At 40.3% G+C, this 22,918-nt stretch overlaps 1 protein-coding gene across 8 annotated transcripts in view; it reads right to left on the bottom strand.

Annotated features, from left to right (window-relative positions):
• Positions 1 to 22,918, bottom strand: part of nhsl1b (NHS-like 1b) — a 357,374-nt gene that overhangs the window by 46,210 nt on the left and 288,246 nt on the right. For all 8 annotated transcript variants that reach the window (XM_061986925.1, XM_061986926.1, XM_061986927.1 and 5 more), the window contains one exon: positions 2,386 to 2,519. In XM_061986925.1, the coding sequence (XP_061842909.1) occupies positions 2,386 to 2,519 (134 nt within the window). The remainder of the gene's footprint in view (positions 1 to 2,385; positions 2,520 to 22,918) is intronic.

Below are 22,918 nucleotides of genomic sequence, written 5' to 3'. Positions count from 1 at the left end.
AGTGAAATTTCCTCCCGTTCCTCGCGCCCCACCTGTCATGTCTCTATTCCCCACCAGTGGGGCGCGCCCCACACTTTGAGAAACACTGAGCTAAATGAACACTTAGTGTCTAACAATCTCTGTGAACCTTTTCAGTCCGGATTTCAGGGCAAATCACTCTACGGAGACAGCCCTCGCAAAAATGACTAATGATCTACTGCTAACGATGGATTCTGATGCGTCATCTATGTTGCTGCTTCTTCATCTTAGCGCTGCTTTCCATACCGTCCATCATAACATTTTATTAGAGCGTATCAAAACACGTATTGGTATGTCAGACTTAGCTTTGTCGTGGTTTAACTCTTATCTTACTGACAGGATGCAATGCGTCTCCCATAACAATGTGACCTCGGACTATGTTAAGGTAACGTGCGGAGTTCCTCAGGGTTCGGTTCTTGGCCCTGCACTCTTTAGTATTTACATGCTGCCGCTAGGTGACATCATACGTGTTAGCTTTCACTGTTATGCTGATGACAGCCAACTCTACATGCCCCTAAAGCTGACCAACACGCCGGATTGTAGTCAGCTGGAGGCGTGTCTTAATGAAATTAAACAATGGATGCCCGCTAACTTCTTGCAACTCAACGCCAAGAAAAGGGAAATGCTGATTATCGGTCCTGCTAAACACCGACATTTATTTAATAATACCACCTTAACATTTGACAACCAAACAATTATACAAGGCGAATCAGTAAAGAATCTGGGTATTATCTTCCACCCAACTCTCTCCTTTGAGTCACACATTAAGAGCGACGCTGAGATCATTATTCATGCGTTCGTTACGTCTCGTCTCGATTACTGTAACGTATTATTTTCGGGTCTCCCTATGTCTAGCATTAAAAGATTACAGTTGGTACAAAATGCGGCTGCTAGACTTTTGACAAGAACAAGAAAGTTTGATCATATTACGCCTATACTGTATATACCTTTATATACATATATATATATACCTATACTGGCTCACCTGCACTGGCTTCCTGTGCACTTAAGATGTGACTTTAAGGTTTTACTACTTACGTATAAAATACTACACGGTCTAGCTCCGTCCTATCTTGTCGATTGTATTGTACCATATGTCCCGGCAAGAAATCTGCCTTCAAAGAACTCCGGCTTATTAGTGATTCCCAGAGCCCAAAAAAAGTCTGCGGGCTATAGAGCGTTTTCTATTGGGGCTCCAGTACTATGGAATGCCCTCCCGGTAACAATTAGAGATGCTACCTCAGTAGAAGCATTTAAGTCCCATCTTAAAACTCATTTGTATACTCTAGCCTTTAAATAGCCCCCCTGTTAGACCAGTTGATCTGCCGTTTCTTTTCTTTTCTCCTCTGCTCCCCTTTTCCTTGAGGGGGGGGGGCACAGGTCCGGTGGCCATGGATGAAGTGCTGGCTGTCCAGAGTCGGGACCCGGGGTGGACCGCTCGCCTGTGCATCGGCTGGGAACATCTCTACGCTGCTGACCCGTCTCCGCTCGGGATGGTGTCCTGCTGGCCCCATTATGGACTGGACTCTTACTATTATGTTGGATCCACTATGGACTGGACTCTCACAATATTATGTCAGACCCACTCGACATCCATTGCTTTCGGTCTCCCCTAGAGGGGGGGGAGTTACCCACATATGCGGTCCTCTCCAAGGTTTCTCATAGTCATTCACATCGACGTCCCACTGGGGTGAGTTTTTCCTTGCCCGTATGTGGGCTTTGTACCGAGGATGTCGTTGTGGCTTGTGCAGCCCTTTGAGACACTTGTGATTTAGGGCTATATAAATAAAGATTGATTGATTGATTGATTGATTGATTGACTAATGCCGTATAATAGACTGTATTTATGTTATTCACATGTGAATAATGCTGTATAATTGACTGTATTTATATTATTCACATGTGAATAATGCCGTATAATAGACTGTATTTATATTATTCACATGTGAATAATGATGTATAATAGACTGTATTTATATTATTCACATGTGAATAATGATGTATAATAGACTGTATTTATATTATTCACATGTGAATAATGCTGTATAATAGACTGTATTTATATTATTCACATGTAAAAAAATACCTAAGTGTTTATTGTCTATTGTGAGCGAACTGTGGTGCTGAATTTCCCCCAGGCACCAATAAAGTACTTTCTATTCTATTCTATATATATATATATATATATATAAGTTGAAGTGAGACAATTCTACTTCCACAGTAGAGGGTGCTAGTTCTCAGGGAATATACAAAATAAGACTAATAGTGGAGGGAGCAGTCTGGCCCCTCAGTCCCTATCTTACTGTAAGTGTGGCCCCCAATTGAGTTGAATATCCCTGGCATAGGGTTTCCATGTATTTAATGTACCTTTTTATCAACATCCTCCTCCTCCTCCTCATCATCCTGAAGGCTGCTGCTGGACTGTAGAGGGTCGGAGAAGGTGGGCCCCTGCGAGTAGTACTGGGAGCTGCGGAAACCATCTTTCCTCAGCTTGTCACATTCTGAGGGGAAGGAATAAAAGGGTGTTATCGCACACTAAAATGACACATTTGTACGTGTGCAGTATAACATGACTGATAGTTTCACGAGTGCATGCCTTATTACAGGCATGTCGTTACGCCACACACCCGTGTCGAGTGCGAGTCCCTGTGGGATGCCTGCCAAGGGCTGCTCATCCCCACCTGCTGTGTGTGATGTGTGGAACCAAACGCCTGTCACACACACACACACACACACACACACACACACACACACACACACACACACACACACACACACACACACACACACACACGCGTTCTTGTATTTGTTACCTTCTTGAGACGTCCAAAAAATGCCGACCTCTTTAGGACCACCCTTTCTAGATATATAAAGATTATTTGTATTTATAACATTAATAATACATACATACTATGCAAATATAAAAAAGCTTGTTCTGCAAAAATAAGTTGGAATTTCACAAGAAAAAAGTCACAATCACAAGAAAAACTTAGAATGTTGGCGGTTTCATAATAAAAGTCGTCATTTTACTCAACGCGAGTCAAAATTTTTGCAAGAAAAACTGAACATTTGTGTAATATTATGATAAAATTTGGAATTTTACTCAATAACAGTTGCAATTGTACAAGAAAACCTTAAAATGTTGGCAATTTGATTAAAATGATCGTAATTTTACTCGATAAAAGTCACAATTTTGTAAGAAAACTTTAAAATTATTGCAATGTTATAGTAATAATCAGAATTTTGCTCGGCAATATGATGACAAAAGTCATAATTTTACTCAAAAAAAATGTCACTATTTTACAAGAACAACAAAAAAATTGGCAACATTGTGATAAAAGTCAGAATTTGATATGACAAATGTCACCATTTTGCATTAAAAAGTAATAATTCTACATTAAAAAAAAAAAAAAAAATCTTACGAGAAAATATTTAAATATTACAGAAACAGAAAGAATATGAGAAATTGTTCCGAATTTTATAAGAAAGAAGTCTGCTTTTAGTTCATTGATTTTTTTGGGGGCATTTTTTTTTGTTTGTAATTGGTTTTTAATCTTCATTATTTACTTTAGTATGTCTCTATATACATTTTGTTTTTTTTAATTAATTTTGGCCAAAGGGGGCGCATTTCAATTTCTTACACACACTTGTTATTTCATATGTTGACCAGAGGGGGAGCACTTTTAAAAGCGACACACAGTCAATTTGAAAAATCCCTCCTTTTTGGGACCACCCTCATTTTGATAGATGTCACCAGCAGGGGTGCAAATGAGACATTGTCTATTAGATGCAATGGTTTTCCGTATTGGGACCATGATTTATGTCATCACCTCCTCATATGGAAACTACTTTTCCTTGTTGATGTCTCAAGAAGGGTATAAATGCTATAAATGCAAGAACACACACACACACACACACACACACACACACACACACACACACACACACACACACACACACACACACACACAGACGTCCCACTCCCCCCAATCCCACAGTGTTTTGCATATCAGTCTTTGTTCCGCAGTGCGAGCATACATAAGTGGAAGTGCCTTCATCGGGAAGACCACTCCTGAATCAGTATGTAGCGTGCACGGGCCGGCAGACCCTTGCAGGACTAATTTCAGTCACTTACAACAGTGTTTTTCAACCTTTTTTGAGCCAAGGCACACCACCAGCAGAAATCATTAAAAAACGAAACTCAGTTGACAGTAAAAAGTCGTCGTCGCAATTGTTGGATATGACTTTAAAGCATAACCAAGCATGCATCACTATAGCTCTTGTCTCAAAGTAGGTGTACTGTCACCACCTGTCACATCACACCCTGACTTATTTGGACTTTTTTGCTGTTTTCCCGTGTGTAGTGTTTTAGTTCTTGTCTTGCGCTTCTATTTTGGTGGCTTTTTCTCTTTTTTTGGTATTTTCCTGTAGCAGTTTCATGTCTTCCTTTGAGCGCTATTCCCCACACCTGCTTTGTTTTAGCAATCAAGAATATTTCAGTTGTTGCTGTCTTTTTTTGTGTGGACATTGTTGTCATGTCATGTACGGGGATGCACTTTGTGGGATGCCGTCTCTGCTCCACACGCTGTAAGTTTTTGCTGTCGACACCGTCGACCACGCCACCTTAATCACTGGTCTTGAGAACTGTGTGGGCATTAAGGGCGCCGCCCTCAACTGGTTCCGGTCGTACCTAACCGACAGGAGTTTTTGTGTAAAAGTAGACAGTTTTATGTCGTCCACAGCTCCTTTACCACATGGGGTCCCCCAGGGCTCAATCCTTGCCCCAATTTTATTTGCGCTTTACCTTCTCCCCCTTGGTTCTATATTTAGGAAGTACAGTATTGCATTTAATTTTTATGCCGATGATTGCCAGATTTATTTTCCAATGGCACAAAATAACACGGTTCAACGTCTTATTGACTGCCTGCACGACATCAAAGTCTGGCTTTCAGCTAACTTCCTGAGCCTAAATGAAGACAAAACAGAAGTTATGTTGTTCGGTCCAAGTCGCTCTCCCTCCCCCAACGTTGACCTCGGCACTCTGACCCCGTATCTCAGCGACTCTGTCACAAACCTGGGGGTAAAGTTTGACTCAGATTTTAAATTCGAAAAACAAATCAGCAGCGTCGTTCAAAAAAGCTTTTATCAATTACGCCAAATAGCGAAAGTGAAACCGCTTCTATCAAGACATGATCTTGAGAAATTAATCCACGCTTTTATCTCGACTCGTCTTGATTATTGTAATGCCCTGTATGTTGGCATTAGCCAGGCCTCCCTCGCCCGCCTGCAGCTCGTGCAGAACTCTGCTGCTCGTCTGCTAACACAGACCCGCAGACGTGAGCACATCACCCCTATTTTAGCGTCCCTTCACTGGCTCCCTGTGCGTTACCGAATCAATTTTAAACTCCTTTTATTTGTTTTTAAATGTCTAAACAACCTCGCGCCAACCTATCTCTCCGACCTCCTTCAGCCTTACTGCCCCACCCGATCCTTAAGATCAGCCGATCAGCTGCTGTTGACGGTCCCTGACACAAGGCTGAAGCTTAGAAGTGACAGAGCTTTCGCCGTTGCTGCTCCCAAGCTCTGGAACGACCTACCTCTGAGTGTTAGACAAGCCTCCTCTCTTCCTGTTTTTAAATCTCTCTTAAAAACATACTTTTATTCCATGGCTTTTAACACTGAGTGATATCCATCCTGCAATGGCGCCCCATAATACACCTGCTGTGATCCTGTTTTTATGTTTTTATTAATTCTATTTTAATTATTTATTTTTTATCGTGTTCTGTTTGTGTTGTGTTGTGTTTGCTCGGTACTCGTTTTATCTTTTAACCTGTTCATTGTACAGCACTTTGGCTACCCCTGTGGTCAATTTTAAATGTGCTTTATAAATAAAGTTGATTTGATTTGATTTGATTTGTCGTCCAGCATTCTGTTTTTGTTTACTTTGTAGCCAGTTCAGTTTTAGTTTTGTTCTACATAGCCTTCCCTAAGCTTCAATTCCTTTTCTCACCTTTTGTTTATTTTTGGTTTAAGCATTAGACACCTTTTTACCTGCACACTGCCTCCCGCTGTCGCCTGCATATTGTGATCATGACAAACCATTGTCGTCTCACACGACCATACTTGCCAACCTTGAGACCTCCGAATTCGGGAGATTGTGGGAAGGGTATATTTATAGCTAGAATTCACCCGAAATTCAAGTACCGTATTTTTCGGAGTATAAGTCGCACCGGAGTATAAGTCGCACCTGCCGAAAATGCATAATAAAGAAGGAAAAAAACATATATAAGTCGCACTGGAGTATAAGTCGCATTTTTTGGGGGGAAATGTATGTGATAAAAGCCAACAACAAGAATAGACATTTGAAAGGCAATTTAAAATAAATCAAGAATAGTGAACAACAGGCTGAATAAGTGTACGTTATATGAGGCATAAATAACCAACTGGTATGTTAACGTAACATATTATGGTAAGAGTCATTCAAATAACTATAACATATAGAACATGATATACGTTTACCAAACAATCTGTCACCACCTGTCACATCACACCCTGACTTATTTGGACTTTTTTTTGCTGTTTTCCTCTGTGTAGTGTTTTACTTCTTGTCTTGCGCTCCTATTTTGGTGTTGATTGTCATGTCATGTTCGAATGTACATTGAGGACGCCGTCTGCTGCTCCACAGTAAGTCTTTGCTGTCGTCCAGCATTCTGTTTTTGTTTACTTTGCAGCCAGTTCAGTTTTAGTTTCGTTCTGCATAGCCTTCTCTAAGCGTCAATGCCTTTTCTTAGGGGCACTCACCTTTTGTTTATTTTTGGTTTAAGCATTAGACACCTTTTTACCTGCACACTGCCTCCCGCTGTTTCCCACATCTACAAAGCAATTAGCTACCGGCTGCCACCTACTGATATGGAAGAGTATTACACGGTTACTCTGCCGAGCTCTAGACAGCACCGACACTCAACAACAACACATCATTTGTGGATTATAATTACTGGTTTGCAAAAAAGTATTTTTAACCCAAATAGGTGAAATTAGATCATCTCCCACGGCACACCAGACTGTATCTCACTGTCCTCGTGTATCAACGACAAGAGTGATCGGACTATTACGCAACACACAGATGATATTGACTTGCAATCACGAGGGTGTTGCGCAATGTCCCGCACGTTCTTTTACTGCCAAAGGACACGCCCGTGGTCATTTCCACTGCGTTCATGAGAGGACACCCAGCTGATTACTTATTGATTATTCTGCTTTGTAAAGAAATAAAAAAAAACACCCCGTGTATGCGCTTCCATGTGCTGTATAAGTGATTTTTTTTATTAGGGCCCGCATGGCCCATTGCATAAGGACTTTTGGGAGTCCTTATGCAATGGGACATAAGGACCTATTGAATTTGTAAGGTTTTATTATTATTATACCGGCCGCCTCTTTGAGCACTAATTTGACCCACTTAACATGCTTCAAAACACACCATATTGACCCACACATCAGGACCTGCGAAAATTGCCTTTTTATAAAAAAACCGAACCCCAAAACTCAAAATTGCGCTCTAGCGCCCCCTAGAAAAAAAAAAAACTAGACTGCCTGTAACTCCCACTAGGAAGGTCGGAGAGACATGAAACAAAAACCTCTATGTAGGTCTGACTTAGATCTAGTTTTCATAATTGTACATCCTCGGGCTAAAATCAACAGGAAGTTGGCAATTCCCCCTTCAAGACAAAAAAAGTACTAAAAACAGTCACTTTTGCCTCTTTGAGCTGTAATTTGACCCCCTTAACATGCTTCAAAACTCACCGAACTGAACGCACACATCAGGACTTGCAAAAATTGCGATCTAATAAAAAAACCTAAGCCCAAATCTCAAAATTGCACTCTACCGCAACTTTTGAATAAAACGCAGAAAAAACTGCTCCTCGGAAGAAATAAATGACAAAACTGCCTGTAACTCCCACTGGGAAGGTCGGAGAGACATGAAACAAAAACCTCTATGTAGGTCTGACTTAGATCTAGTTTTCATAATTGTACATCCTTGGGCTAAAATCAACAGGAAGTTGGCAATTCCCCCTTCAAGACAAAAAAGTACTAAAAACAGTCACTTTTGCCTCTTTGAGCTGTAATTTGACCCCCTTAACATGCTTCAAAACTCACCGAACTGAACGCACACATCAGGACTTGCAAAAATTGCGATCTAATAAAAAAAAACCTAACCCCAAATCTCAAAATTGCGCTCTACCGCAACTTTTGAATAAAACGCAGAAAAAACTGCTCCTCGGAAGGAAAAAATGACAAAACTGCCTGTAACTCCCACTGGGAAGGTCGGAGAGACATGAAACAAAAACCTCTATGTAGGTCTCACTTAGAACTGCATTTCATAAATTGACAACCCCCAGCAAAAATCAACAGGAAGTTTGCTATTCCCCCTTCAAAACAAAATTTTTGTAAAAACCGGTCACCTTTCTTCAAACATTATCTCCTCTGAGCGCGTTTGTTGTTTCAGCTTCAAACTAACACAGGAGAGAGATTGAACCCTTCTGATTAAAAGTTGACGAAAGAGTTTTGATACCTGCTCCGGTTTTGATTTTATGACTCTTCAAAGAACCGCTGATGCTGCTGCGCTGCTGTTTTTTTAAGATGGCTGCTTAAAAGCAGGATGCACCAGCGTGCCCACACAATGCAGACAAGGTAGGTACACTAGACAAAAGTATTGGGACACTTATGACTACCACTGGACAAAAGTATTGGGACACTTAAGCCGAAAACTGGACAAAAGTATTGGGACTACAACTTGACAAAAGTATTGGGACACTTACGACTAAAAGTAGACAACAGTATTGGGAAACTTAGGACTACCACTGGACAAAAGTATTGGGACACTTACACTGGACAAAAGTATTGGGACACTTGGGACTAAAACTTGACAAAAGTATTGGGACACTTAGGACTAGCACCTGCCAAATACGCGGGCCCGACCAATGCTGCTTGCAGCTTTAATTTGTATTGAACCTTTATGTAACCAGGAAAAATCCCATTGAGATTAAAAACCTATTTTTTCAAGGGAGTCCTGGCTAAAAGGCAGCAGAGTTATACACCAAATCTCATTCACATTACACATTAAAATGACAGGATGGACATCAAGTAAAACACTTACAGATAACTGAGGCGCCTTCAAATGCTCTCAGTTTACATTTAAAAGCATGTTAGGATAAAAAAAATGCAGTCAGCTTCCATGTTCCAAGCACCAGGAGCTGCATAGACAAAAGCTTTTTTCCCCCCCGAGCAAAAGGGTCAGAGAGCAACATCTGAAGCTTTAAACTCTCAATACAAACTAAAAACTGCAAATGCAACCACTGTGCAACCAACCTCTAAAGGCTTAGTTGGCCACATGCGTGGACAGCACCTTTTAGCTCTTATTTCCAAAATTGTGTACACTACTGAATTGGGGTCTTATGGCATACTTGCCAACCTTGAGACCTCCGATTTCGGGAGGTGGGGGGTGGGCGTGATTGGGGGCGGGGTTAAGAGGGGAGGAGTATATTTACAGCTAGAATTCACCAAGTCAAGTATTTCATATATATATATATATATATATATATATATATATATATATATATATATATATATGTATATATGTATATATATATAAGAAATACTTGACTTTCAGTGAATTCTAGCTATATATATATATATATATTTATTTTATTAGACATATATTACATTTTTACATATATTACATTACATTTTACATATATTACATTTATTAGACATATATTACATTTTAAAGTACAGTTTTTTAATTGAGCTGCTGCATTTTTTGGTTGGGTTGTTTATTTATTTTGAGTAACTTCTATACATTTCTAAAAGGGGAGGAATGTAATAGAGTGATCTATGTTTGTCTGTTGCCATCTCCTGGTGAATGTTGGCTATAGCGTACTGGGGTCACGTTTTGGTTGGCCAACGATTTACGTGGTGTTGCGCACCTGACAAGGTCCGCATGGAGCTGGAGGGGGCGTGGCTTCCAGCTCCGCCTGAATTTCGGGAGATTTTCGGGAGAAAATTTGTCCCGGGAGGTTTTCGGGAGAGGCGCTGAATTTCGGGAGTCTCCCGGAAAATCCGGGAGGGTTGGCAAGTATGTCTTATGGCCACTTATGTGGACACTTATACTGCCATCTGGTGGTGTCAGAAGAGTACAACATGTGTGACAATCATTGGTACTTTAACTTTAACTTTACAATGGAATTTGGAAAAAAAAAAAAAGTGTGAAAACAAGAATTAGCATGTCACTAAACATGAAGTACACGTTTGTGTACTTATGGACTAAGTACATCATATCAAAAGATGACTCTTAGTATTTATTCTAATTAGGGTCCAATAAGCCCAAATAGCAAAGAGAAATAAATAAAAAAAGCATGTAAACAAACAGCTTGGGCCTTATTAAAGGGAAACTGCACTTTTTGGGGGGGATTTTTGCCTACTCAGTGGTCTAGTGGTTAGAGTGTCCGTCCCTGAGATGGGTTGGTCGTGAGTTCAAACCCCGGCCGAGTCATACCAAAGACTATAAAAATGGGACCCATTACCTCCCTGCTTGGCACTCAGCATCAAGGGTTGGAATTGGGGGTTAAATCACCAAAAATGATTACCGGGCGTGGCACCGCTGCTGCCCACTGCTCCCCTCACATAGTATATATAGTACAATTCCAACTTTTATCATAATATTGCACAAATGTTCAGTTTTTCTCGTACAATTTTGACTTGCGTTGAGTAAAATTACGACTTTCATTATTAACACGGCCCAAATTCTAAGTTTTTTCTTGTGAAATTGTGAACTTTTTCTTGTGAAATTCCAACTCATTTTTCACAACAAGCTTTTTTATGTTTGCATAGTATGTATATATTATTAATGTTGTATATACACTTCTTTTTATATCTAGAAAGGCTGGTCCTAAAGAGATAAGCATTATTCTCAGGTCCCAAGAAGGTACAAGATTGTGTGTGGGTGTGTGTGTGTGTGTGTGTGTGTGTGTGTGTGTGTGTGTGTGACTCACGTGTTAAAGAAGACTCAAGTTTCACTGACTAATGGGCTGACAAAGACATAAGTTTTATTGACTCACATGTTGACTAAGATTCACGTTTACTGACTCATGTGTTGACTAAAAGTCATGTTTTGCTGACTCACGTATTGACTAAGACTCAAGTTTCACTGATTCACATGTTGACTAAAACTCAAGCTTCATTCTTGTACGCGTTGACAAAGACTCAAGTTTCACTGACTCACGTATTGACATAGACTCAAGTTTTACTGACTCACGTGTTGACTAAAAGTCAAGTTTCACTGATACAGGTGTTGACAAAGACTCCAGTTTCACTGACTCAAATGTTGACTAAGACTGAAGTTTTACTGACTCACATGTTGACAAAGACTCAAGTTTCACTGACTAATGGGCTGACGAAGACTCAGGTTTCACGGACTCACATGTTGACTTAGGCTCAATATTTACTGAGTCATGTGTTGACTAAAAGTCAAGTTTCACTGATTCACGTGTTGACTAAAACTCAAGCTTCATTATTCCATGTGTTGATGAAGACTCAAGTTTCACTGACTCAGGTGTTGACTAAAAGTCAAGTTTTACTGACTTATATTTTGACTAAAAGTCAAGTTTCACTGATACACGTGTCGACTGAAACTCAAGCTTCACTCTTTTACGTGTTGACGAAGACTCAAATTTCACTGACTCACATGTTGACATAGACTCAAGTTTCACGGACTCTTGTGTTGTCAAAGACTCAAGTTTTGCTAACACAGGCGTTGACAAAGAATCAAGTTTAACTGATTCACTTGTTGACGAAAACTCAAGTTTTACTGACTCAAGACTCAAATTTCACTGGCTCACATGTTGACATAGACTCAAGTTTCACGGACTCTTGTGTTGTCAAAGACTCAAGTTTTGCTAACACAGGCGTTGACAAAGAATCAAGTTTAACTGATTCACTTGTTGACGAAAACTCAAGTTTTACTGACTCAAGTCTTGACAAAGATTCAAGTTTCACTGGCTCACATTTTTACAAAAATGTACGTATCAATGGCTCACTAGTTGACAAAGGCTCAAGTTTCACTGATTTACGTGTTCGATGAAGACTCACGTTTTACCGACTCACAGGTTCATAAAGACTTGATTTCGATGACTAAAGTGCGTTCGACAAAGACTCAAATTTGACGTACCCACATGACGACGAAGACTTAAGATCCACTGACAAGCAGGTTGACAAAGACTCGAGTTTCACTAACAGGTTGTTTAACAAAGACTTGAATTTGAATGACTCACAGGACTAGCGGGTGCTCAACAAAAACAAACAAGAGTGACAAACACATTTCGGGAGAACATCCGCACCGTAACACAACATAAACACAACAGAACAAATACCCAGAACCCCTTGCAGCACTAACTCTTCCGGGACGCTACAATATCCGTTCTGATTGAAAACAAGATGGCGGAGTAGAGCACGTCAAAAACTGAAGCTCCCCTGTGCATGCTCTAAAAAAACTCTAAGCTACTTGGATTTCTGCCATAATTTTTTCATTTACGAACAACGCTTTCCTTATTTGTTGCACACCCGTTACAAAAGTTTAATGAAAAGGGCAACAATGGAGTCGGGATCGTCCTCGTCTCAAACACCTGTCGTCACTGAGGCCTATCTTGAGACTTTACTCAGGAAATTTTTCAATGAGGCTGAGGATAGATCCCAAAAGCGATTCCAGCGATTGGAGGATCAACTTGGTACAATTCAAGATACTTTATCTAAGCACGCTGCCGATATAGAATCTGTCCGCAATGAAGTGTCTTCTATTGAAACACGTGTCCAGAGCAATGAGGACGCTATGCTCAATTTCACCAGCATGCTCACGAAGATTGAGAAAAAAATGATAGATCTCGAGGACAGAAGCAGGAGGGATAACATTAGAATCATCAACATCAAAGAAGGCGAAGAAGGAAATAACGCGCTGTCTTACCTGGCCGCCAACATCCCCAAATGGTTCCCTGCCTTGGCTGCAAATCCTCCGGAGCTCATGCGGGCCCATCGCATCGGCCCCCCGCGACAATCTCCCCGTCCCAGGGCGATGATTGTTAAGTGTCTGAGGTACACGGATAGGGACCGCATCCTGAAGGAGGCTAGGAAAGTCCCTCTTCAGCTCTCCGGTAACTCCGTTCGCTTTGCCCCGGACTACAGTGACGTGACGGCCAAGCTGAGACGACCCTGCTACTCCACTATGTACAGCGCTCGAAAAGCTGGTTTTGAAGCCTTTCTCATTTATCCAGCAACTATCAAACTCTCCAAAGGCTCCCAACAACACTTTTTTGACAATCCAGCAGAGGCTGAAAAGTTCATCTCCGCAGCCTCGTAAACTCCACTGAACTTGGGGGTACTCACACAGAGACATGGACATACGACACTTGGTAAGACTATTTTTGTTTGATTTTTCTTCAATGAGACTTTTTCATCGCAGTGCTTCTGCGCAGGAGACAGGCATGGATCTGTTTACTTCCTGGGTTGTTGACGCGTCATGTTGCCACGTGACTGTTTTTTTCTTTTTTCTGTTTTTCACTAAACCACAATATTATTTTGTACACAGAAGATACATAAGAGTTTTATTTTTATTTTGTTTCTATTTGATATCCGAACCTAACTATGCATGTGGTGTGATGAATGGGAATTATTTAGGAAACTATTTTTGCATTTTGAAGTTGTTCCATATTAAATATGTGATACTTTCCACACCTCATGCATGTATGATATGCATGTGTATATATATGTATATATGTGTATGTGTATGTGTGTGCATATTTTTGTTAATATTACTTCTTTAGTTTTTTACTTTTGCAATTGGATATTTAGTAGCTCTTGGGGGGAGCTTTTTGTTTTTGTTTTGTTTTGTTTTTTTGTTTTCCATGTTTATTTTATTGCCTGCAGTGTACGAGTGTATGTTTGTGTGTGTGTGGATGAGAGATTGTTTATGTGTTTGCTTGAATGGTCCAGTTGTGTGCACGTTTGTGTTGTGTGTCTGTGGCCCACAGTCTTTGACCATATGCCCTCTTCTCTTGTTCATGTTTCATGAACAGAGGAATGATTTATCTGACCATGATCACACACCCTCTTCTTCCTTTCATGTTTCTGAAATAACACTATATGGATAGTTCTGATAGTGAATTCTCCTCTGAAATAGAGGAGAATGAAGATTTGATAAACTCCCACAATTTGGAATCGATCAGTTTCTCAGACCACATCAACTACAAATCACAAAGATTTATGAGCGAAATGGATCCAGATAGAAATGCTCCTCAAAACACCAACAATGATTGTTTATATTATACTGACGTCACATTTGATAAAACATTTATGCAAGATAAAAACATATCTCTAGTACATTTTAATAGCAGGAGTCTATATTCTCATTTTGATGATATCCAGGACTATTTGAATCAGTTCAAATCTCCATTTAATATTATAGGTATTTCAGAGACATGGATGAATGAGAATACAAGTAATGAGTTTGAATTAAATGGGTATGAAATGTTTTGCACCAACCGTAAAAATAAGAGAGGAGGAGGTGTGGCTCTGTATGTGGACAAAAATATCAGCTGTAGTATTGTAACTGATATGTGTTTAACTGTTGAGGAACTCTTCGAATGCGTCACTGTAGAATTATCATTTTCAAATAGGAAACACATTATTGTAAGCTGCGTTTATAGAACACCAGGATCCGACTTAAAAATATTTAATGAATGGATGGAAAAATTATTTAAGAGAAACAAAAAATATATAGTATGTGGTGACTTTAATATCAACCTTTTGAATCCTAATAAACACAAACACACAGCAAAATTTATTGACACCATGTTCTCCATGGGCTTATTCCCACTGATCACACGACCCACTAGAATCACAACACACAGCACGACACTTATTGACAACATATTTTGTAACATTGTAGATCAGACTGTAACTGGAGGCTTGTTAGTGAGTGACGTCAGTGATCATTTACCCGTGTTCATGGTGTACAATATTAACTGCAAAACATCCAAACCTGTAAATAGTGAATATTATCGTAGAGACACAACAGAAAGATCATTAACAGCACTAAAGAATGATTTAGCAAAACACAACTGGGATTCTGTTTTTCAAACGTCAGATATAAATGCAGCTTATAATTTATTTCATGACATTTTTTTCTCACTTTATGATACACACTGCCCCATCAAAAAATGCACTATAACTAACTCCACAAAAACTCCATGGATAACTAAAGGGCTTGCGAACGCTTGCAAAAAGAAAAATTATTTATATAGGACTTTTTTTAGGCATCAAACCATAGAAACAGAACAAAAGTACAAAACATATAAAAATAAATTAACCAGCATATTAAGAGCAAGCAGAAAAGAATACACCACCAAACTATTAATCCAAAAGAAAAGTGATATAAAGGGAATTTGGAAGGTATTAAATACAATTATTGGGCATGGTTCAAACAGTCCTTGTTATCCAGAGTTTTTTGTTGAGAACGACCAAATCATAAGTGACAAGAAGATGATTGCTGACGGCTTCAATATGTTTTTTGTTAAAGTTGGGCCTGAGCTGGCAAAAAAAATCCCAATTAATGATGTACAGCCTATGGAACTTATTGGAAAAAATCCTTACTCGATGTTCCTTACTCCGACTGTCGAAAAGGAAGTTTTAGAGATTATTCATAAAAGCAAGAACAAAACATCACGTGACATTTATGACCTCGACATGAGGACGGTCCGGAATGTAGCGGAAGAAATCATCAAACCATTCACATACATCTGCAATTTATCTTTTCAACTTGGACAATTTCCTTCACAAATGAAACTCTCAAAAGTCATCCCCATCTTCAAATCTGGAGACAAACACCACTTCACAAATTACCGGCCCGTCTCCCTTCTGCCACAGTTGTCAAAAATTTTGGAAAAATTATTTGATAATAGACTTCGTGGCTTCATTGAAAAACACACATTATTATCTGATTGTCAATATGGGTTCCGACAAAATAGGTCAACTTCATTAGCTTTAAGTGATCTAATAGAGAACATTACTAATGGTATCGAGAAAAACAAATTTGTTTTAGGAATTTTTATTGACCTGCAAAAGGCTTTCGATACCATTGATCACCAGATTTTGGTAAACAAACTGGAAAACTATGGCATAAGGGGAGTGGCAGGGAAATGGCTGAAGAGCTACTTGAATGAGAGACAGCAGATTGTTCAGATCGACCAACATCAATCTACACTCATGAACATAACCTGTGGAGTCCCCCAGGGGTCGATACTGGGACCCACACTATTTATAATGTATATCAATGAAATATGTAAAGTATCAACACTGCTGAAGTTCATCCTCTTTGCTGACGATACAACCATTACATGTGCAGGTGACGACCTGAAGCAACTTCTGGCCTCTGTAACTGAGGAGATGATCAAGTTAAAAACTTGGTTTAATACCAACAAATTGTCTCTCAATTTAAAGAAGACCAAAATCATGCTCTTTAGCAATCGCAAAAGTGAAATACCCATCAGGATTGTTATCGATGATACACCAATAGAATATGTTCAACAAAATTCATTCTTAGGAGTGGTAATAGATGAAAATATATCATGGAAGCCTCATATAAATTACCTGAGGACAAAAGTTGCTAAATGTGTTGGAATGATGAGGAGATCATGTCATTTATTGAACACCAATGCTCTGCTTTTATTGTACCATTCATTTATTATGTCATATCTAAACTATTGTGTTGAAGTCTGGGGAAATTGTTATAAATCCCATCTACAGCCTTTAGTCACTCTGCAGAAAAAGGCCATTAGGATTGTGTCCAATGTTCACTACTTACATCATTCAAATCCACTATTCATGGAGTTAAAGCAACTTAAACTGCACGATGTGATCAATTTTAAAACTGCTCAAATTATGTTTAGGGCATCCCAAAACTCTCTACCATCCAATATACAAAACCTATTCCAGGATAGAGATGCTCACCATAGTTACAGTCTAAGAGGAAACAACAAATTATATTTGCCTAAATTTAGAACAACTTTAAAATCAATGTGCATTTCAGTGCGTGGAGTCAGTCTGTGGAACAACTTAGGGGACGAGTTAAAAACCTGTTCTAACATGATTACATTTAAAAGACTGTTTAAAAAAGAAGTACTGAAGAAGTACGAGGAGGAAAGAGAGTGATGCCCTAAGCACAGAGCGATGGGAGAGAGGTGTATGGTCAGAGAGTGTTTGGGCCTGTGTGTGTGTGTATGTGTGTGTGTGTGTGTGTGTGTGTGTGTGTGTGTGTTTTGTCTCGTCTTGTCTTGTTTTATAGTAACACCTGCAGCATATGCCACAACAGAAGAAAAAAAAAAAAAGAGATGGACACTTTTACGGAGCGGAGAAGGGACGCCTCGCCGGGGTCCGGGACCGAGGCCCCTTCCCCCGAGAGGGCCCCACCGGGAGCCGTAGCTGAGGCGATCCGCGAGAAGGGCCCGACGCACGTCCAGGGTCACCACCGCGCCCACCGCACCGACACCCCGCCTCGTCCGCCTTCGCCGCGGCCGGCGTCACGCGCAGCAAGTAAGCAGCTTACCTGCCCGCCACCCCTGTTGCCGGGGGCGCGTAACACAGGGGTCACTCCGCGCGCAGTGCGCTCACGAAAGGGGTGGGGCTCACCCTGGTTGATATAGACAGCAGGACGGTGGCCATGGAAGTCGGAACCCGCTAAGGAGTGTGTAACAACCCACCTGCCGAATCAACTAGCCCTGAAAATGGACGGCGCTGGAGCGTCGGGCCCATACCCGGCCGTCGCCGGCAGCGAGACGCGCTTGGAGGTGCGCTCAGCGCGGCTCCCATATGATTGCGCACTGGTGTGCGTCTGGGTCGTGACAGCGTGGCACGCAAATGTCTGTGCTGCATTGGATCAGTCTCCTTTCTTTAACAGGCAAAAGCTTTATAACCTCACTAATGCCTTGCATCGTCTATATTAGATATATAACAACGGGCGGGTGCGGGCGGGTGCGGTTCTGATCAAATGTTACATCGGGTGGATCTAACATGGTTGACGACTTTCTGATGCGGTTGCGGATGAAATAATTGCCTATCCGCGCATCTCTAGTGTGTGTGTGTGTGCGTGTGTGTGTTTCTGTCCCCTGCACCCTTCACTTCCTGGGAGTGGAGTAACCTTTTAACACTAACACACACACACACACACACACACACACACACACACACACACACAAGCAGACAGAGTGTCACATCCACGCAGCACAGGTGCTCACACATCTGACACCTGTTGCCTTTCAGTGGGGACCCCTGGGGCTGGGTGGCGATGACAGAGGGAGGTGGGGGTCTTACTTAATCCCAGGTGGTGTTTGTGTACACGTGGATATCGCACAGGAAACTAAACAATGTGTGCGTCTGTGCGACGACGTCCTTTATCTTTTATCTACTGACGTGTAAAACAACAGCCGTGACTATTTCATCTTTTACTGCTCCTAATGATTTTTTTTTTTTTTTTACAGTTGCCCTTATTTGGAAAAAGGGTATGGAGCCTTCCTGTGTGGGTGTAGCACACTCAGAAGGATCTCACACGCTTGTGTTGTTAAACACAAACACATCTGCTTGCATTGTTGTCAATAAACAAACAATGTGTGTAAACATTCTACTTCATCTATTAAAATCAACGACTAAATGATAAATTATCCCCCCCCCCCAAAAAAAAAAAAAATTACATGTTAGGGGTGTACAGTAATGCCTTTTTTATCGCTGTTAATTGGTTCCGGACATGACTGCAATAATGAATTTCCGCAAAGTAGGGATTAAATATTTTCAAAAACTGCCTTATAAAAAAACAATCAATGTTATAAGAGCCCTCTAGACATGAGATAACATACTTTAGTCACCTTTACACTCTTTTAATCTATTATATTATTTTGTAATGCTGCCAGAGTAATACTGAACTGCATGAGCTGATTGGTTTGGTCTCATCTAGTGGCCGATACTACTTTAATATTGATATTTTTATACATTTAGCCTTTTTTTTTTGCTTGAAAATGCTTACTTTAGGGCAGGGGAGGCCACACTTTTTCTGCAGGTGAGCTACTTTTCAATTGACCAAGTCAAGGGGTGTCAAGACTTGGTCCGGGGGTGTGTGCTTTTCCGGGATGCAACGGAAAGTTGGCACGGGCGAGACGGGAATGAAGGTACATGATTTATTTATTAACTATAAATACAAAAAAAAAAAGGATCAAACAAAAAGCGCGCACAGTGGCGGAGAATAAACTATGAACAATTAAACAAAACTTGCAATACTTGAATAAAGAAAACTTACTTGGCATGGACAAAAAAGGAGCAGCGTGAACGATGGACATGAAAAAATGGACAGAGCATAAATGTGGTGTGAGGTCGTCAGGACGAACAACAGAAAATGAATGAACTTAAATACTATGGACATGATTAACAACAGGTGCGTGACTCAAAACAGGTGCGTGACATGACAGGTGAAACTAATGGGTAACTATGGTGACAAAACAAAACAAAAGTGCACAAAAAGTCCAAAAATAAAACCTGATCACACAGACATGACAAGGGGGATCTACCTCATTCATACATACAAACCCTGTTTCCATATGAGTTGGGAAATTGTGTTAGATGTAAATATAAACAATTTTTTTTGCAAATCCTTTTCAACCCATATTCAATTGAATGCACTACAAAGACAACATATTTGATGTTCAAACTCATAAACATTTTTTTTTTTTGCAAATAATAATTAACTTAGAATTTCATGGCTGCAACACGTGCCAAAGTAGTTGGGAAAGGGCATGTTCACCACTGTGTTACATGGCCTTTCCTTTTAACAACACTCAGTAAACGATTGGGAACTGAAGAAGCTAATTGTTGAAGCTTTGAAAGTGGAATTCTTTCCCATTCTTGTTTTATGTAGAGCTTCAGTCGTTCAACAGTCCGGGGGTCTCCGCTGTCGTATTTTACGCTTCATAATGCGCCACACATTTTCAATGGGAGACAGGTCTGGACTGCAGGCGGGCCAGAAAAGTACCCACACTCTTTTTTTACGAAGCCACGCTGTTGTAACACGTGCTGAATGTGGCTTGGCATTGTCTTGCTGAAATAAGCAGGGGCGTCCATGAAAAAGACGGCGCATATGTTGTTCCAAAACCTGTATGTACCTTTCAGCTATAATGGTGCCTTCACAGATGTGTAAGTTACCCATGTCTTGGGCACTAATGCACCCCCATACCATCACACATGCTGCCTTTTACACTTTGCGTCGATAACAATCTGGATGGTTCGCTTCCCCTTTGGTCCGGATGACACGATGTCGAATATTTCCCAAAACAATTTGAAATGTGGACTCGTCAGACCACAGAACACTTTTCCACTTTGCATGAGTCCATCTTAGATGATCTCGGGCCCAGAGAAGCCGGCGGCGTTTCTGGGTGTTGTTGATAAATGGCTTTCGCTTTGCATAGTAGAGCTTTAACTTGCACTTACAGATGTAGCGACCAATTGTAGTTACTGACAGTGGGTTTCTGAAGTGTTCCTGAGCCCATGTGGTGATATCCTTTACATACTGATGTCGCTTGTTGATGCAGTACAGCCTGAGGGATCGAAGATCACTGGCTTAGCTACTTACATGCAGTGATTTCTCCAGATTCTCTGAACCCTTTGATGATATTACGGACCGTAGATGGTGAAATCCCTAAATTCCTTGCAATAGCTGCTTGAGAAAGGTTTTTCTTAAACTGTTCAACAATTTGCTCACGCATTTGTTGACAAAGTGGTGACCCTCGCCCCATCCTTTCTTGTGAAAGACTGAGCATTTCATGGAATCTACTTTTATACCCAATCATGGCACCCACCTGTTCCCAATTAGCCTGTTCACCTGTGGGATGTTCCAAATAAGTGTTTGATGAGCATTCCTCAACTTTATCAGTATTTATTGCCACCTTTCCCAACTTCTTTGTCACGTGTTGCTGGCATCAAATTATAAAGTTACCGTATTTTCCGCACCATAAGGCGCCCTGGGTTATAAGCCGCGCCTTCAATGAACGGCATATTTCAAAACTTTGTCCACCTATAAGACGCCCCGTGTTGTAAGCCGCATCTAACTGCGCTAAAGGAATGTCAAAAAAACAGTCAGATAGGTCAGTCAAACTTTAATAATATATTAAAAACCAGCGTGATGTGGGCGCGCATGGAGTCGTATATCAACATGGACGGAGCTGCGTGAAAAAAGCCACCCGGCCTCTTCGCGTAAACTTCCCTTAACCACTCGCTCATCTTTTCTTCATCCATCCCTTCGAGTTAGCTTTTATGATGACGCCGGCTGGAAAGGTCTCCTTTGGCAAGGTCTTCCTTTTGAATATCACCATGGGTGGAAGTTTCTGGCCATTAGCATGGCAAGCTAGAACCACAGTGAAGGATGACTTCTCATTCCCTGTGGTGCGAATATTCACCGTACGTGCTCCCGTTGTATCCACAGTGCGGTTCACAGGAATATCAGTTGCTGTGAAATAGTAATCCGTGTGCGGATGGAGAGATTGCGTCTTTTCATGAACCGGATCCCTGACGCTTAGTAGGAGCCATTTTGTGGTCTTTACAGATGTAAACACACAAAGGAAATGAAACGTACGGTAATATCCGCGCGCTTTTTCTTCTTCTACGCGGGCGGGTGGTTGCTTACAGTAGAAGAAGAAGCGCTTCCTGTTCTATGGGGGCGGGTGCTTACCTTGGCGGTTGCTTGCGTAGAAGAAGAAGCGCTTCCTGTTCTACCGGGGAAAAAGATGGCGGCTGTTTACCGTAGTTACGAGACCGAAACTTTATGAAAATGAATCTTAATATTTATCCATATATAAAGCGCACCGGGTTATAAGGCGCACTGTCAGCTTTTGAGAAAATGTGTGGTTTGTAGGTGCGCCTTATAGTGCGGAAAATACGGTAAGTGTTTGATGAGCATTCCTCAACTTTATCAGTATTTATTGCCACCTTTCCCAACTTCTTTGTCACGTGTTGCTGGCATCAAATTCTAAAGTTAATGATTATTTGCAAAAAAAAAAATAGTTTATGAGTTTGAACATCAAATATGTTGTCTTTGTAGCATATTCAACTGAATATGGGTTGAAAAGGATTTGCAAATCATTGTATTCCGTTTATATTTACGTCTAACACAATTTCCCAACTCATATGGAAACGGGGTTTGTATAATGTTGTCATATCCAGGGTGTTAAACTCCTTTTCATTGAGGGCCCCATCGGAGTTATGGTTGCCCTCAGAGGGCCGCTTTTAACACTGAGTAATATATGAATATACATGCATATACAGTATATATATATATATAATACATTAACAATATATTTTTCTATATAAGCTGCAAAAAATATATAATTTTACTTTAAAAGCTGGCAGCTCAGTCACCAGAATTTCACAATAAAAGCAGTGTTTTTTTTGTTTTTTTACAGCATATAAAAAAAAGGGAATAAATGGAATGGAATGGAAAAACAATACCAATAATAATAATAATAATAATAATAATAGATGTTATTTGTAAAAAGCACTTTACATTGAGCAAACAACCTCAAAGTGCTACAGTGTATTCAAAATAAATAAATAATAATAATAATAAAAATAAATAAAAATAAAAACTAGTTTGCATATATCTATAAAAAGGCTTTTTTTTTTTTTAAAGAAAGGTTTTTAAGCACTGTTTTTAGCGGTAAAATTCAAGCAACAGAGCTGCCTTTTTTATTTATTTATTTTTATTTTTTTACCGTAAAATCTTGTTGTTTTAAGGTTTTTTATGTTTTAGTGTCTTACTGTATAT

The sequence above is a fragment of the Nerophis lumbriciformis genome, linkage group LG26, assembly GCF_033978685.3.
Source record: "Nerophis lumbriciformis linkage group LG26, RoL_Nlum_v2.1, whole genome shotgun sequence".
Classification (NCBI taxonomy): Eukaryota; Metazoa; Chordata; class Actinopteri; order Syngnathiformes; family Syngnathidae; genus Nerophis; species Nerophis lumbriciformis.
The sequence above is the reverse complement of the archived record's forward strand: the minus strand, read 5'-3'. Positions and strand labels throughout refer to the sequence as shown.